The sequence below is a fragment of the Natrix helvetica genome (genome assembly GCF_964273705.1).
Source record: "Natrix helvetica genome assembly, chromosome: 1".
Lineage (NCBI taxonomy): Eukaryota > Metazoa > Chordata > Lepidosauria > Squamata > Natricidae > Natrix > Natrix helvetica.
Window position 1 is genome coordinate 21820560 of NC_138548.1, and position 15457 is coordinate 21836016.

The window sequence follows — 15457 nt, forward strand, 5'->3', positions numbered from 1 at the left end:
TTGTAAAATGGGGCAAAAGTTAGCTACCAAATTTTCTCACTTAGCAACATAAGTTTTGGGCTCCACTGTGGTCATAAGTTGAGGACTGCCTGTATATTGCCCATGTCTGCTCCCAGCCTTCCTACAAATATTCTGTAAAAATAAGGGACAGAGAATACTGTGGCAAACAGTGTAAAGTTAGATGTGCCCTGACATGTTCAGGATAAGGTCATTATTCATTTTACAACATTTCCCCCTTGATTTAGAGTCCGATTGAGAGCCAGTTTGTTGTAGTGGTTAAGGCATAAGGCTTAGAAACCAGGAGACAGTGAATTCTAGTCCTGCCTTAGGCTCAAAGCCAGCTGAATGATCTTGGGCCGGTCACTTCTCTCTGCCCTACGACGGAGACAGTGGCGAATCCCTTCTGAAGAACCTTGTCAACAAAAGTGCACAGGCTTGTCCTTGCAATCTTTGAGAATCAGACATCATTGAATGGAAGAAAAAAGTTACATGGATGACGACAGACCTCTGGTCATTTCCATCCCTGGCTCTGTTAGCCTGTTTTGCTGTCTCTATGAGGCTTAAACCACAGATTGGACATCCATGAGTTTAATTTTGCATGTGTCCCCCAATACTCTGTCCTGTTAGAATACAGTGACAAATCGCTAATTATCAGCCATGTAATATCTCCCCAAAATGTAAACATTAGAATGTTCTTTTCCTAAAAGCCTGCAAAAGCATTGATTTTGAGGCTGACAGCCATGCTGACCTCTGCCTCCTTCAAAGCCACGAGAAAAGCGTGTACCATGACAATTTGGTCTACTTTAGCTTTAAATAGTAAAAAAAAAAAATGTGGTCTAAGTCAATAAAATAATGTGTTTTTGGAAGTTCAAAGAATCCAAACTGGCTTAATAAAAGTGACTTTAACAATAAGGCATCTTAATAAAATAATCTGAGAATTACTTCCTTGTAAAAGGAAATCAGAGCTAGAGACATTTGTGTACTAAGCTGCCTTAATCAGCTACTATACACTATGAGCTTTGCTTCTGGTTTATCAAATCTGTATTCTTGGTCTTAAAGAGAGTCAGTTAAAACATCTTAAAATGTCCCGACAAGTCCTGACAAGACACCTGAGGAATGAACAAAGGTTTTTACACTGTTCAGTTCACATGGCTTTCTTCGTTGGTTACTCTCAGTACTTTCAGATATTGATTGCTGATGGAAGAGGGCAGCAGGCATTTTGCACACATTCAGTGGTACAGGTGGTCTTCAACTTACAACAGTTCATTTAGTGACCGTTTGAAGTTACAACGGCACCGAAAAAGTGCCTTGTGACTCTTTTTCACAATTACAACCATAGCAGGATCCCATAATCATGTGATCAAAATTCAGATGATTGGCAACTGTCTCATATTTGATACCTGGGGTCATGTGATTGATCCCTTTTGGGATCTACTGACAATGGGGACTCCAGTTCCACTCAACAACTGTGCTACTAACTTAATAACCAGCGATTCACTTAACATCTGCGGCAAGAAGCTTCGTGAAACAGGGCAAAATTCACAAGAGCTGTCTTGCTTAGTGACATAAATTTTGGGCTCCATTGTAGTCATACAATGAGGACTACCTGTAATGTACCTTGTTTAAGAATTTTTCAGACGTTTTTCACAAGGCTAGGGAGTTTGTTTATTTAAAACATTCATGCAGCTGACCATATTCTAACCAACTCTGGGCAGCTCCCAATAAAAAGATAAAACAATATATAAAATCATATTAAAACTATAAAACTAAATGGATAAAAACAAATGAAAACCTGGCACCAAGCCAACCTCTTACTGTGCCATTATTCAATCATCTCCCAGCGTTTATGCTGAAATACACCATGCAAGTGAGATGAAGAGAGTGGAAGAGAGAAGGGGAGGCAAGAGGGGGAACAGAACGATTAGGAGAGGGGGGGGAGAGGAGGAGAGAAAGAAGGAATGGAAAGAGGAGGAGAAGAGAGGAAGGGGAAGTAGAGAAGGATGATAGAGGGAAGAAAGGAGGTAGGGAAGAGGAGAGGAGGTTGAAAAACCATCTATATAATATATAATACGGTGTATGGAAAGCAGAAGAGCAAATGATAGTCTTTGGGGGTTGATGGTAAGAGGAATTGATATAGTATTGAATAATACAAAATAGTATTGGTTATGATGCAATGGTATGCATGTGGTTATTTGTATGAAAATAAAAAACCTTTTAAAAAGTCTAGGAGGGCAGAGGTCTTCTGAATTTCAGGGAGAAAGGTGTTCCATAAGGCAGGACTTCCACTGAAAGGCACACTTCCTAACTCCCATCAGAAATCAATATTTAGGGGAAGGGGCTAGGACCCTGGCCACCCTAACTGCCCTGGTAGAATAGGTAGATGTCTTTAGGGAAAGGTGGTCCCTAGATATGGCCCTCTACCGTATAGATTGCAGGAGATTAGCCACTGATATCTTCTACTGAACTATTTCTCAACTTCAGCGCCTTTAATATGGCTGGACTTCAACTCCCAGAATTCTCCAGAAAGCAGGAGTTAAAGTTCCAAGAAAGTTGCTGAGGTTGTAAAACGGTGCTCTAATAATACAGCTACAAGAATTATCAACGAGTAAGGAAAGCATGCTGACCATGGCTCTTTGAAGTCTTTCCGTTCTGTTCTGTGGTGTATCTGTTAACCTGTATGAGTGCATTGGGAAACACAATGCGGTTTGTATACATTCTCCTCTGGGCAATGTGATAAGAAGGGTATACTATCCTAAACTTTGTCCCCTTGCCTTCCTCATTGAGATGCATTGGGAAAAATTATTGACTTATCTAGTTTTCAGATTCATCCTTCCATTTGCCAGCTTCTTCTCCCAACTCCAGATTTAGTCGTGTTCTGCTCAGTTTTCAGACAGATAACTTGCTGGCAGAAAGATAGATAAACAAAGTCCTCGTCCCTTTTCATTTTGTTTTTGGAAAAAATAAAAAAAATAAATCTAGAGATTATATCACAACGGTGACTGTATATTCACAGTCACTAGAATTGTAATAATCATGTTTTGAAATGTATTTAAATATTAGTAGCTCGGGTTGGAAGTTAGCCGGTTGGTTTGAGCTCCGAGCTTGGCAATTTGGTTGCAAACGTTTCATCACCATTCAAGGAGACATCATCAGTGCGGTTTGAGTTGTGGTCGTCTAAAGACCTGACAGAAGAGCACTACTCAAAACGTACAACGTCTCCTCAAATGGTGACAACATGTTTGCAATCAAATTGCCAAGCTAGTTGAGCAAATATTTTACTGTCAGTTGGTGAGTGAAAAAAACTATGAAATATAATCCAGTAAATAATATTACTACTATAAATTGCTTTGCGCGTAAAAGGATACTAAGGAAAAGAACTAAGCTGCTCTTCGCGATTATTGTAACATTTATTGATCTACTATACTTTTCCTGATGTTGTGTTGTCCTGATATGTAAGAGAATAACAAGAGTTGGAAGGGACTTTGGAGGTCTTCTAGTCCAACCGCCTGCTCAAGCGGGAAATGTGAACTTCAACTCCTAGAATTCAAAGTAAACATTAAGTTGATTTATGCATAGCCATAAAAAGTACTGTATAAATATAAAGACAAATGAGTACAATAGTAGATGGTAGACGCATTACACGCATGAGTGCTTATTTAAGTAGAAAAATCTAAAGAAATACCCATAACATATAATAATAAAACATAGAGGGATACAGAGATTCAGGAACCCATTCCTAGAAGGTTTGCAGTGTGGACAGACTAGCCAGGATTAAGTTCTATTATACACATAAGATCGGTCACATTTTTCCAGTTGTTGAACAGACGTGAAAGTTGCTGCCCATGCAGGACTCTGCTGCCTCATTGTTCTTGATAAACACTCCAAATATGGATCCCACCAAGACACACATAACATCTGTAGACAACTTTCCCAGAGGGTTTAAAACTATACTTTCGGCTCCTTCCACAGAGGTATGAAGGTCATTGAAAACAGAGCTATGAAGGATGAGGAGAAAATGGAGATTCAAGAGATGCAGCTGAAGGAAGCCAAGCATATTGCTGAAGAAGCTGACCGCAAATACGAGGAGGTAAAGCAGCTATCCTGAGAGAGGGGAACACCTGGGAACAGTTTGGGGCAAGGATACGTTCTTGGGCACCTGTCATGCTGCGGGGCATTCCAACAGTTTGAACTTATTTGAAAGCTGGCAAGCACAGTTGCCCTAAAGAAACGAGGAAAAGGCTGCAAACTTCAAAATGTCATTTGTCACTCCATGTCTCCCAGCCTATTTCGGTGGAAAAACAGCCCAGAGGTGAAACTCCTGGGGTTTTTTTTCCTGCAGGAAGCCTTGGGCTTAGTTCCTCCAATTTGAAACTGCCTCTGGCAGCATATCTGGGAAATCCTTGCTCCGCTGGAAAGATCTGGAGCAAGACGTAAAACTTGGCTAGACAAGCCACAAAGTGGGCGGGGACTAGGTAGTTTCCCAAGAGCCTGAGTTGCGGTTTCAAAGGTAGTTATAATGAACAAGGCGGGTTTCTATGATGCCCCGAATCTTAATTTTATTTTGATTGAATTCCTGTGCTTCTCGTGAGCCTGATTTGCGTGTTCCCTTTGGAATGTGCTCCAGTCTATGTTGCAAATTTAGGACTTAACATTTCAAGTTAAAGCCTGAGAATAACCCTGACTGAAGCATTATTCATCATTCGGTAACCAAACAGAATCGCTGAGAAAATATCAGGGTGATTAGCGTTTCACCACTGCGGCTGGACTCCGTCATTTTCCAAGGACGTGCCAATTTTATTTAAGTGCCAGTTCGCTATTTTTGGAATGTGGAGGAGTGCAGATGTTGACCGTAACAGATGCTTTATGTTGGAACTGTATTGTTTGGTTTTTAGTGATGTTTTTTTTTTGGTTTTTTAAAAAAAACTTTCTCCAGGTTGCCCGTAAGCTTGTCATTCTGGAGGGAGAACTGGAAAGAGCTGAAGAACGAGCTGAGGTGTCTGAACTGTGAGTTGATTGTTGCTTGTCAGAAATCTGATTAAGGCAAGAAACTCATTAGTTACCTGCAGAGTAACTTCTGAAAAGTGCTTGAAGGCATCTAGAATCATCTTTCCCAACCTGTGTTCTCTAGGCATTTTGCACTTGCTGTAATTTCTGGGCCACTTTTCAAGGGAAATTCCATGTAGAGCATTGCAGCTAATAATTAAAGCTCTTGGACACAAGCTGATTGTGCCTCTCAGCTGTCTGTACACCTGTTTGAGCTCTATTCAGAAGATTGCCACTTGAGAGTCATCTCTCTGAGGAACTATAGCAGGGGTGTCCAAACTTGGGAACTTTAAGACTTGTGGACTTCAACTCCCAGCTGGCTGGGGAATTCTGGGTGTTGAAGTCCACAAGTCTTAAAGTTCCCAAGTTTGGACACCCCTGAACTATAGGTTTACTTGGCTGTTTTTCAGCTTGTTTGGCATCCTCTAGCCACCTATGGTATGTGAGGATGGTCTTGGATGTGTGTAACTAACGGTATACCAGGGAGTCTTGAGTTGTATATTGTCCGCATCTCTCTCTTTCTCTCTGCACTTCTAACCGATCCATTCCTGAAGAACTCTGGCGGCATGCAGCAGTGGGGAAAAATTATAATAATCTCCCAAATTACCATAATTTTCAGATTATAAAATGCACCTTTCCCCCCCTAAAAGAGTGTGGAAATGTTGGTGCATCTTATACACCGAATACAGCCATTTTTGGCCTCCCGAACTCCCGCCCTCACACTCCATTTTTGCAAAAAAATGGGTAAAAAACAGGCTGTTTTTCACAAAAATGGAAGTTTTCCCCTTCCTCCAGCCCCCAGAAGCACTCTGCAGGCTTCAGCAGGGCTGGAGGAAGGGAAAAACACCCCAATTTTTCACAAGAATTGGGGTCTCTTTGCCTTCCCCTAGTCCTACTGAAGTCTACAGAGTGTTCCTAGGCCCAGGGAGGACAAAAAATGTTTTTCTTACTTACCTCTTCAAAATCTTGGTGCGCCTTATATACCGGTGCGTCTTACAGCCCGAAAAATACGATAATTATAGAAAAGGAACACCTCCGTACAAGGCCAGGATTATTGAAAGAATGCAGCCTTGACTTCCTTAAGGAGTACTCACAAGATGAGGGCTGGATGTAGTGACTTCTGTAAAGACAGGCAGTCGTAATTCCCACCCTGTGAAGATCACAAGAGAAGAACTTTCAACAGGCAATGTGTCAATCACCAGATGGGCAGATTACATCCCAGTGTCTCGTGGCTTCAAATTCCCCGATAATGTACCAGCTGTTTTATATAGATGTGAAAAAGTACTGCAGAGACAGTACTTTACAGAATAATTACTAAATGCTCAAAACGCCAGTCCCCCCCCCCCTTTTTAGAGCAAAATCACTATCACAATGTCACTCATTACAGCCTTATAGGCCCAATCCAGGAGGTCCTCAGGTTTAATGGTGTGAATTATTTCATCAGAATGACTGGGGTTGATTCTATTCCCAAAACAATCCAATTGGACTGGGTTCAGATAATAGCAACAGCACTTAGACTTATATACTGCTTCATAGTGCTTTACAGACCTGTCTAAGCAGTTTACAGAGTCAATCTATTGCCCCCAACATTCAGGGGCCTCATTTTACCAAACTTGGAAGGATGCAGGGACGTGCGGTCAGGGGAGGCAGAGCCTCACCTCTCTTCATGAAATAATAGTATATAATAATAATATATATTTCGTCCCATCCCTTTTACACGGCTCCCGCTAAGTTCCGGTAAGGAGAAAAGCTTTTGGGGAGTGAAGAGGAAGAGGAGGAGGAGGTGCGCGCACGGGACGGTGCCAGCTGGGCAACCGGCGGAGGCAGGAGGGTTCTCGGAAGCGCCAATAACCTTCCTGCCTCCACTGTACTTTGCGCGCTCCTCGCGACTGCAATAGACGTCCAGAAGTGGCAGGGGCTATTGGGCTGGAAGCCCAAACCCCATTAGCCACAAAAGCCGCTTCTGGACGTATATTGCAGTTGCAAGGAGCGCGCAAAGTCCAGCAGAGGGAGGAAGGTTCTCGTCATTCCCCAGTCGCTTTCGTGGCTTCGTCATCCGGGAGCGCCGACAACATTTCTGCCTCCGCAGCTCCCGGGCGTGGCCGGACGGATGTAGCCAGAGCGACACCGAGGCAGTCCGGCGGGCGAGCGACCGAGGATCAGGCTGCCTGATCCTCCATCGCTCGCTCGCTCTTTCGTCCGCCCAGACCGCCTCGGCATCGCTCTGGCTACATCCGTCCGGCCGCGCCCGAGAGCTGCAGAGGCAGGAAGGTTCTCGTCGTTCCCTAGTCGCTTTCGAGGACTGCGGAGCGCGAGCCGGCGGAGCATGCTCAGGAAGGCGGGGAATGGGATCACATGTGCTGGAGGCTGAGGCAGCTTCAGCCTCCAGCACATGTGGTCCCATTCCCCGCCTTCCTGATGATGTCACCAGCCTCACCAGCCATAAACCTCACCGCACGTCACTGGAAGGATGGAAGGCCGAGTAAACCTTGAGCCTCATTAGGATCGAACTCCTGCCTGTGGGAAGAGTCAGCCTGCAATATTGCATCCTAACCACTGTGCCATCACGGCTCTTATATTTAGGATAATCCCTAACATCTGAGTGCAGGTCGTCTTTTAATGCATGCTTCAATAGCATCTTTTCCCTCAGGACTTTGGGGGGGGGGTGTTGCCTGTTACATGGGAAGGATTTTAATTTTCCCCACACCTCATATTTTGAAAATGTTTTATGTTTTCATTATGGGCTGTCTTCTTGAGAGGTCTACATGTAAGAATGCTGGATACATATAAATTACAAAATCGGTGAAACAATAGGTCAGTAAAGAGGTTCTTAAGACTTCTGAGGGCAATGATGTTTTCCTTTAAGTAGTAGAAGGCCAAGAGATGACCGTGGATGATTTCTTTCGCTTTGTGTAGGAAATGCAGTGACCTGGAGGAAGAACTCAAGAATGTCACCAACAACCTGAAGTCCCTTGAGGCTCAGTCAGAGAAGGTTGGTGTTTCCTAATCTTTTAAGAGATAGGAATTGGGTTTCTGTGTTTTTATGAAGGCTCAAGAATAGATGGGATGGAGAGGCCTCTGCTCTTATAATGAGCCCCCGAGGTGATTTCCTTTCCTTTTATATTCCTCTTTAGTAGCCTGAGGTTTTATCTTCTCCTGAGACCTATTAAGAAGGTGAAGCAAGGTGGATGGACTCAGTTACTATGGTGAGGGATTCAACATTGAAGAATGAAAGTTAGGTTAGGGATAGAGAGTCAAGAAGAAAATCTAGCTATGTGGTCAGAATAATAGAATAACAGAGTTGGAAGGGACATTGGAGGTCTTTTAGTCCAACCCCTCTGCTCAGGCAGGAAATCCTACACCATTTCAGACAAATGGTTGTCCAATCTCTTCTTAAAAATCTCCAGTGATGGAGCACTTACAACTTCTGGAGGCACGTCGTTCCACTGATTAATTGTTCTAGCCATCAGGAAATTTCTCCTTAGTTCTAGGTTGTTCTCTTTGTGATTAGTTTCCATCCATTGCTTCTTGTCTGCCTTCAGGAGCTTTGGAGAATAGGTTGACCCCTCTTCTTTGTGAACAGCCCCTTAGATATTGATGTTTAACTGGTGTCACTAGAGATTGACACCAACTTGATGGCACATACTCAATTGATTTAGTGCTGTCTAATTTTTTTTGAAGGGAGCTCCGTATGCCTGTAGATGAATAGACATAAAAATACTAAATAATATCTATTGGATGTTCATCTATTGCAAAAATATATCAACAGGCGATTGATTTGAAGCCCATCACTTCAGGGTAAGAAAATAGCAGGGATAAGTGTTTTCCTTGCCCTCCATGCATCATTAGCCCCATTTCACACAAGACTATTTTGATCTTTGAAACCAGGAAATCCATCATTTGGAGGATGAGTTGGCAGGTTTTCTATGCATGGAGATTTAGTGAGGTTTGAATGCTGAACCAGATTGAAATCAAGGGTCAGCCATGGAAGCTCACTAGGTTACTGCCTTTTGTCCCCAGGGACTGATGGAGATACAGTTAGAGAAGAGAGTATTCTATGCATTAGGAGCTCTTCTTAGAGCTAGATAGTATCTCAAAAATCAGGGGAATACACTTAAACAAAAAATATCACCTGCTATAGCTATGTCAATCTCATCCCAGGAAGTAACAGGACTGTATTATAGGACACTGATTACGCTGTATCGTCAGTGTTTGCTGTCAGGGATCATGTAAAGGAAGTCCTCAACTAAAATTTAGCCTAAAATTTATATTTCTAAGTGAGATATTTGTTAAACGAATTTTGCCTCATTTTATGACCTTTCTTGCCACAGTTGTTAAGTGAATCGCTGCATTTGTTAAGTTAGTAACATGGTTGTTAAGTGAATCTGACTCCCCCATTGATTCCGCTTGTCTGACGTTCGCAAAAGGGATCACATGACCATGGGCATGCTGCAATGACAATAAGTGAGGAAATGGTCATAAGTCATTTTTTCCAGTGCTGTTGTAACTTTGAACCATCCCTAAATGAACTGTTGTAACTTGAGGACTACCTGTAGATGTTCTCCAGGGTGATCAAGGTCCATCAAATCTTGCCATTATACAGGTAGTCCTCAACCTACAACCACAGCTGAGCCCAAAATTTCCATTGTTGAGCAAGACAGTTGTTAAATGAATTTTGCCCCCTCTTCCGACCTTTATTGCCATGGTGGTTCACTGAATCAGTGCAGTTGTTACGTTAGGACCACGATTGTTCAGTGAATCCGGCTTCCTCATCGACTTTGCTTGTCAGAAGGTCACGAAAGTGATCACATGACCTCCGAGACACTGCAACCATCATAAATACGTGCTGTGTTTTTAGTAATGGTTTATTTCTTCTGTTTTGCTTCTTTGTCTTTAAATAATGTTGCTGACATTTAGTGAACCAATATGTGTGGTTCAAGGGTCTCAATAAAAGAGGGAGTTGGTGTCCCTGGACTTCAAGCTAGAGCAGGGGTGTCAAACACAAGGCTCAGGAGCTGGATCCGGCCTGCGGGGTGCTTAGATCTGGCCCATGGGGCCGCACTGCAAACAGTGAAGGACTGGCCCACCGTGAGCTACTTAGCAACTTTGTTTTTGGCCGAGACAGCCTCCTGCAGCCCTCTACTAGAGAAAACAGAGCTCCCTGGTACACAGCTCCCCCTCTCCGACCTTTATTTTTGCTGGCAGAGGACTGCAGGAGGCCGTTGCAGCCAAAAACTGAGCTCACAATGGTTGCGCACCCCCCTTCCCCAAGATCCATTTTCGCCGTCAGAAGGTTGCAGGAGGCCATCGCAGCCATAAATGGAGTTTGGGGGCCCATTTTCACTGGCAGAGCGCCGGGGCCGCCCCAGGCGCCCCCGACATGAGTTACATCAAGTTGGCCAGGCCCCTCATGGCCACACACTTCTTCCCGAAGTCAAACACAACCCTACTGCGGCCCTCAATGAAATCGAGTTTGACACCCCTGTCTTGGAGGAAGTCCAGTATATACGTAATTAAGAAATGAGATGGTTTCAGATGCTTGTTTTTTGCAATTCTCTCTCTCTCCTCTTACAAACAAAATGATTGATGTTAACCTTGTTTTCATAGTATTCTGAAAAAGAGGACAAGTATGAAGAGGAAATCAAACTTCTGACTGACAAGCTGAAGGAGGTGAGTGAGGCCAGTGATCTTGTTGGCTTAGAGTTCAGAGGAGGAAAAGTGATGTCCGATCCATAGTACAATCTTTTAATTGCTTTAATTGTCTGTTCCTAGGCTGAAACACGAGCTGAGTTTGCGGAGAGAACAGTTGCTAAACTGGAAAAGTCCATTGATGATTTGGAAGGTAAGGGGCTAAAGCTTTTGAAGCTTGGGATGGAAAACTTTTTCCACTGATGAGACTGTTTGCATCATTACATTTCTGTGAATTGGCCTCTAGAACAGGCGTTTCCAACCTTAGCAACTTTAAGACTAGTGGACTTCAATTCCCAGAATTGAACTCTGGAAGTTGAAGTCAACAAGTCTTGTTGCCAAGTTTGGAGATTCCTGTTCTAGAAGGCTTTTTCCTGCCCTGAAGTATTTTATGGCAGTCTCGCTCAGTATCTCGGTGCAATTTAACACAACACCCAGTGCAATTTAACACAGCACCTGAGGGTAAGAATAAGATTAAACATTTCTCTTTTTCGTTGTGGATTTGATTGGTTGGTCTTCAGGTGAGCAAAGCTCATTCTTTGCAATTTGCCTAGCTTTTGGATTTTTTTAAAAAAAAATGTAATAATTTAATGAAAAATCTAAGAGCTCAAAGTAGGATATATAATACTGAATAGGGGAGTGCAAAATGTTTTGAATTACAATTGTTTTGAAAGCAAAGTATCTTCCGAGCTCAAAATGGCTGTCCCAAATTTGAAATATCCTAGTTTGATTTCTTGGAAATGTTTTATGCTGGAAACAACCTTCTTTGGGGTCCAGATAAATCCAAGGTGATTATGACAGGCCAGTGTAAGCAGCTCAAATTTAAAATGTTCTTCACGCTCTGAAAATTGAATGCTTAATCTTTCCAACATTCCCAACTTTCTGTTGCTGAAATTTTCATTTTCATATTCATCTTGCATTTCTGTGTTTTAACATTCATTTCTTTCCCTTTCTCTTTCTCTTCCTCTTCCACCTCGCCTTGCTCTGTGGCAACATCTCTGAACTTCCCTATGCGCCTGTTGTTTCGGCATTTCATCCTGCCTCTCTCGCCACCCTTTGCTCTGCAGATGAGCTGTATGCTCAAAAGTTGAAATACAAGGCCATCAGCGAGGAATTGGACCACGCACTCAATGATATGACTTCCTTGTAGTAGATCAATACAACGGGGCTTTCTGTCCTGCTGGGTGTTTCTGCTTAAGCAGCTTCTGCTTTTCTTTTCCTCTGTGTGCTTTCACAAGTCTTTTTCTGTAAAAATTGCACTTTGATTAAATGTATATATATATATATTTCCGGAATCTTTTCTCATTTGTAGTTTATGAACTACAAAGCATTTGTTCCTTGTTTCCTGTATAAAATGATAGTTTCTTTCACTTGAACACTGATTTAACAGAACATTACAGAGTTGGAGATTATTTATATAATTCTCCTGAAAATAAAAAAAATAAAAAAATTTCCATTTGGATCTGGAAATCACCCTAATCCAGTGATGGCAAACCTTTTAGAGACCGAGTGCCCAAACTGCAACCCAAAACCCACTTATTTATCGCAAAGTGCCAAAATGACAATTTAACCTGAACAATGAGGTTCTGCTACCTAAAATAATGATAACCAAGGCAGAGTTCAGCTAATTGTTCTAAGAAAAATGTGACAAATGCACGCTTTATGCCCCTTCATTTTTGTTTTGCTTTTGAAATATTACGTTTAGCAACAATAAAAAAGAAAAACTTTTGTAATATCATTTCTCTTGCCCATCCTCTCCCTCCCTCTCTCTCTCTCCCTCTCCCTCCCTCTCTCTCTCCCCCTCCCTCTCTTGTCTCCCCCTGTGGGAGAAATACGATGGAGCTGGGTTGGGACAATGGCACATGTGCCCACAGAGGGGGCTTTAAGTGCCACCTCTGGCACCTGTGCCATGGGTTCCCCACCCCTGCCCTAACGCAATAAAATTAGGCCATTTTGTGGGAAACTCAATCTGAAGTTTCCCTTTTTGGGGTATAAAATCTATCTCCAGCTAATTCCCCCTTTGAGCAGTGGGTTGGGCTTCGATGACCTTTGACCACAGTTAACAACTGTGACTCTTGCTGAACTCTTAAATCTTTCACTAATTCCGTTCCTGTCATAAAGGGTTGTGTCACCTTTGCTCCTCTGGATGTCAGGCTTCCTGGGTGTTTCTTACTTAAATCTCACCATCCCAGAACAGGTTTCGCTCCTTCTGCTTTGGGATGAGTGTATCAGGCACAAGAATAACATTAAGATTGAGAGGAAAGATGTAATGGAAGGAACAAAGCTGTTTTTAAACAGAGACAATCAAAATTGGAACATGAATTGCCGTGTGAATTCAGAACCAGAATTCCTATTCTTTCGAATTTTTTTTCCTTAATATTTTTTTCCCCATTCTCACCAGAAAAAGTTGCCGTAGCGAAAGAAGAGAATTTGACTCTGCACAGAACGCTGGATCAAACCCTCTGTGAACTGGGCAGCATATAAAATCCGTGGGGAAAGCACCCAAACTTTGAAAGTCAAGAAAACCTCTGACAGTCATGTTTGGATTGGCAGCTTCTTTTTCTAAACCCACTTTTCTTTTCTTCCTTTCACATTCTGCAAAGAGCAAATATGGGACCAAATCTTTTTCTCCCCCACTTTGAAATATTAAGGCTTTAGGCACACACTTGAACGTAGGCTTCTGTTCTTACCCTGTCCTATATGACAAGCACATTGTGAAACTGGAAAAGTTGTCTTTTTAACCTTTTTTTATATATATATATGTGGATCCTTCTAAGGTGCTAGGCCCATCCAGTACTGGAAACACACAATCCGTATGTGTTCTGCAGAAAACTGTTTTGTTTTTTTTGCCAGTAAGGTGCTTTTCATGGCGGTTTGCAGCACAAAACACATTTTGCCCTGTGTGCGCGTGTGCGTGTGTGTGTGTATCTGGATGAATCCTCTGTGATAATGTCCTTGGTTTGTTTTAAGCAATGCCATAGAATCTTTTTCTGCCCGAGATTCCTGGGTGTTACTGTGAACAAGGGAAATTTCCTTGCAAAACTGTAACAAAAGACAATAAAGTAGCCCGCACATTCCTTAGGCAGTTCAAGGCTGGAAACACATTTCTATCAGTACAACTGGAATAGAGGAGAGTTCTCTCCCCACCCTACCTCCAATTCTTGCAAAGGCCCTCCAAATCTCCTCCAGACCAGATAGGGAACAGAGGCACAGTAAGGGGAAGGGCAGGGCTGGGCTGTTCTCTTGGGCAAATGGGCTTTAATTCGCATAGCACTGGATTCCACAGTGGGTGCCTTAATGATAAAGGCTGCAACTGTTCTTCTAGTTTAGACCAAATGTGCCAAATAATGTCCTTTTTTGGTTCATCTCCTTGAAGATTTCAGATGCAGGCGGGGGGGAAAGCCCACATTTTCCTGTTGGTCTTCTTTCTTGTGCTCTGATAGGAAAAGAGTTGCTTGTGTTTTGTTTTTTGTTTTACTTCTGTATTTATTCCATTTTACAAGGTGGGGAAAAATTGCCCAAATCAATCTGTATTAAAACTTTCTGGCTCCTGTAAGAGAATCCTGTAACATGATTTTTGATTAATAATTTTTTTAAAAGTACATATTCCTTGATGTGGCATTCTTAAATAAATACGAAAAACGACAGCTGATGATGAAAGCTGTGTTGATAAAACGGGAACAGAAGAGAAAAATGATCTCTGGTGTGAGGTTTCAGCTGCTGAACAGAATATGAATTGGGAGGGGAAGAGCATGAAATGGTGTGTTCAGTAACTGGTTTTTGAGCTATGAGACTGTATTGAAGCTGAAAAGGCATATTTAAAATGTGTATGGCTCCAGGCGTTTCTCTGAAAATAAGACTGGGTCATATTAATTTTTGCTCCAAAAGACACATTAGGCTTATTTTCCGGTTAGATCTTATTTTCAGAGAAATTGGTACTAATGGTATCCATATGGCTAACATTCTTAACTGGGACCTATTTTGGGGGTAGGAGTTACAGGTGAAACTCGAAAAATTAGAATATCGTGCAAAAGTTCATTTATATTACAAATCACACGAGGGCTTTTTTCCAGTTGGGTCTTATTTTCAGGGAAACACAATAGTAGCTGGCAGAAACATTTTGTAGCAATTAGCATGATCTTTGCTTTGCAATGCAACTATAGAGAACATGTGAAAGTACTGAAGATACTACAGGAAGTTTTCAACACAAAACTGAGCACAACTTTTCTGTTGCTAAGCATGATTGCTTTTCTGTTGCTAAGAATCAACCATTTAAATATGAGCCAGCAGTGTGCAGCAGCTGCCAAAAAAGCCAACACAGTCCTAGGCTGCATCAACAGAGGGATAGAATCAAGATCACGTGAAGTGTTAATACCACTTTATAATGCCTTGGTAAGGTCACACTTGGAATACTGCATTCAGTTCTGGTCGCCACGATGTAAAAAAGATGTGGAGACTCTAGAAAGAGTGCAGAGAAGAGCAACAAAGATGATTAGGGGACTGGAGACTAAAACATATGAAGAACGGTTGCAGGAACAGGGTTTGTTTAGCTTAAGAGAAAGGACTAGGGGAGACATGATAGCAGTGTTCCAATATCTCAGGGGTTGCCACAAAGAAGAGGGAGTCAAACTATTCTCCAAGGCACCTGAGGGTAGAACAAGAAGCAATGGGTGGAAACTAATCAAGGAGAGAAGCAACTTAGAACTGAGGAGAAATTTCCTGACAG

General features: G+C 42.3%; 1 protein-coding gene across 4 annotated transcripts in view; it reads left to right on the forward strand.

The window, feature by feature from the left end:
• Nucleotides 1-14378, forward strand: part of TPM4 (tropomyosin 4) — a 32475-nt gene extending 18097 nt beyond the window's left edge. For 2 of the 4 annotated variants that reach the window (XM_081966753.1, XM_081966755.1), the window contains 6 exons: nt 3970-4087; nt 4934-5004; nt 7960-8035; nt 10651-10713; nt 10816-10885; nt 11799-12018. In XM_081966753.1, the coding sequence (XP_081822879.1) occupies nt 3970-4087; nt 4934-5004; nt 7960-8035; nt 10651-10713; nt 10816-10885; nt 11799-11881 (481 nt within the window). In that variant the 3' untranslated portion in view covers nt 11882-12018. Of the gene's footprint in view, nt 1-3969; nt 4088-4933; nt 5005-7959; nt 8036-10650; nt 10714-10815; nt 10886-11798; nt 12019-13132 lie in introns of those variants that run through there. The other 2 variants (XM_081966752.1, XM_081966754.1) reach the window with 1 other exon arrangement.
• The last annotated feature ends 1079 nt before the right edge of the window (nt 14379-15457 follow it).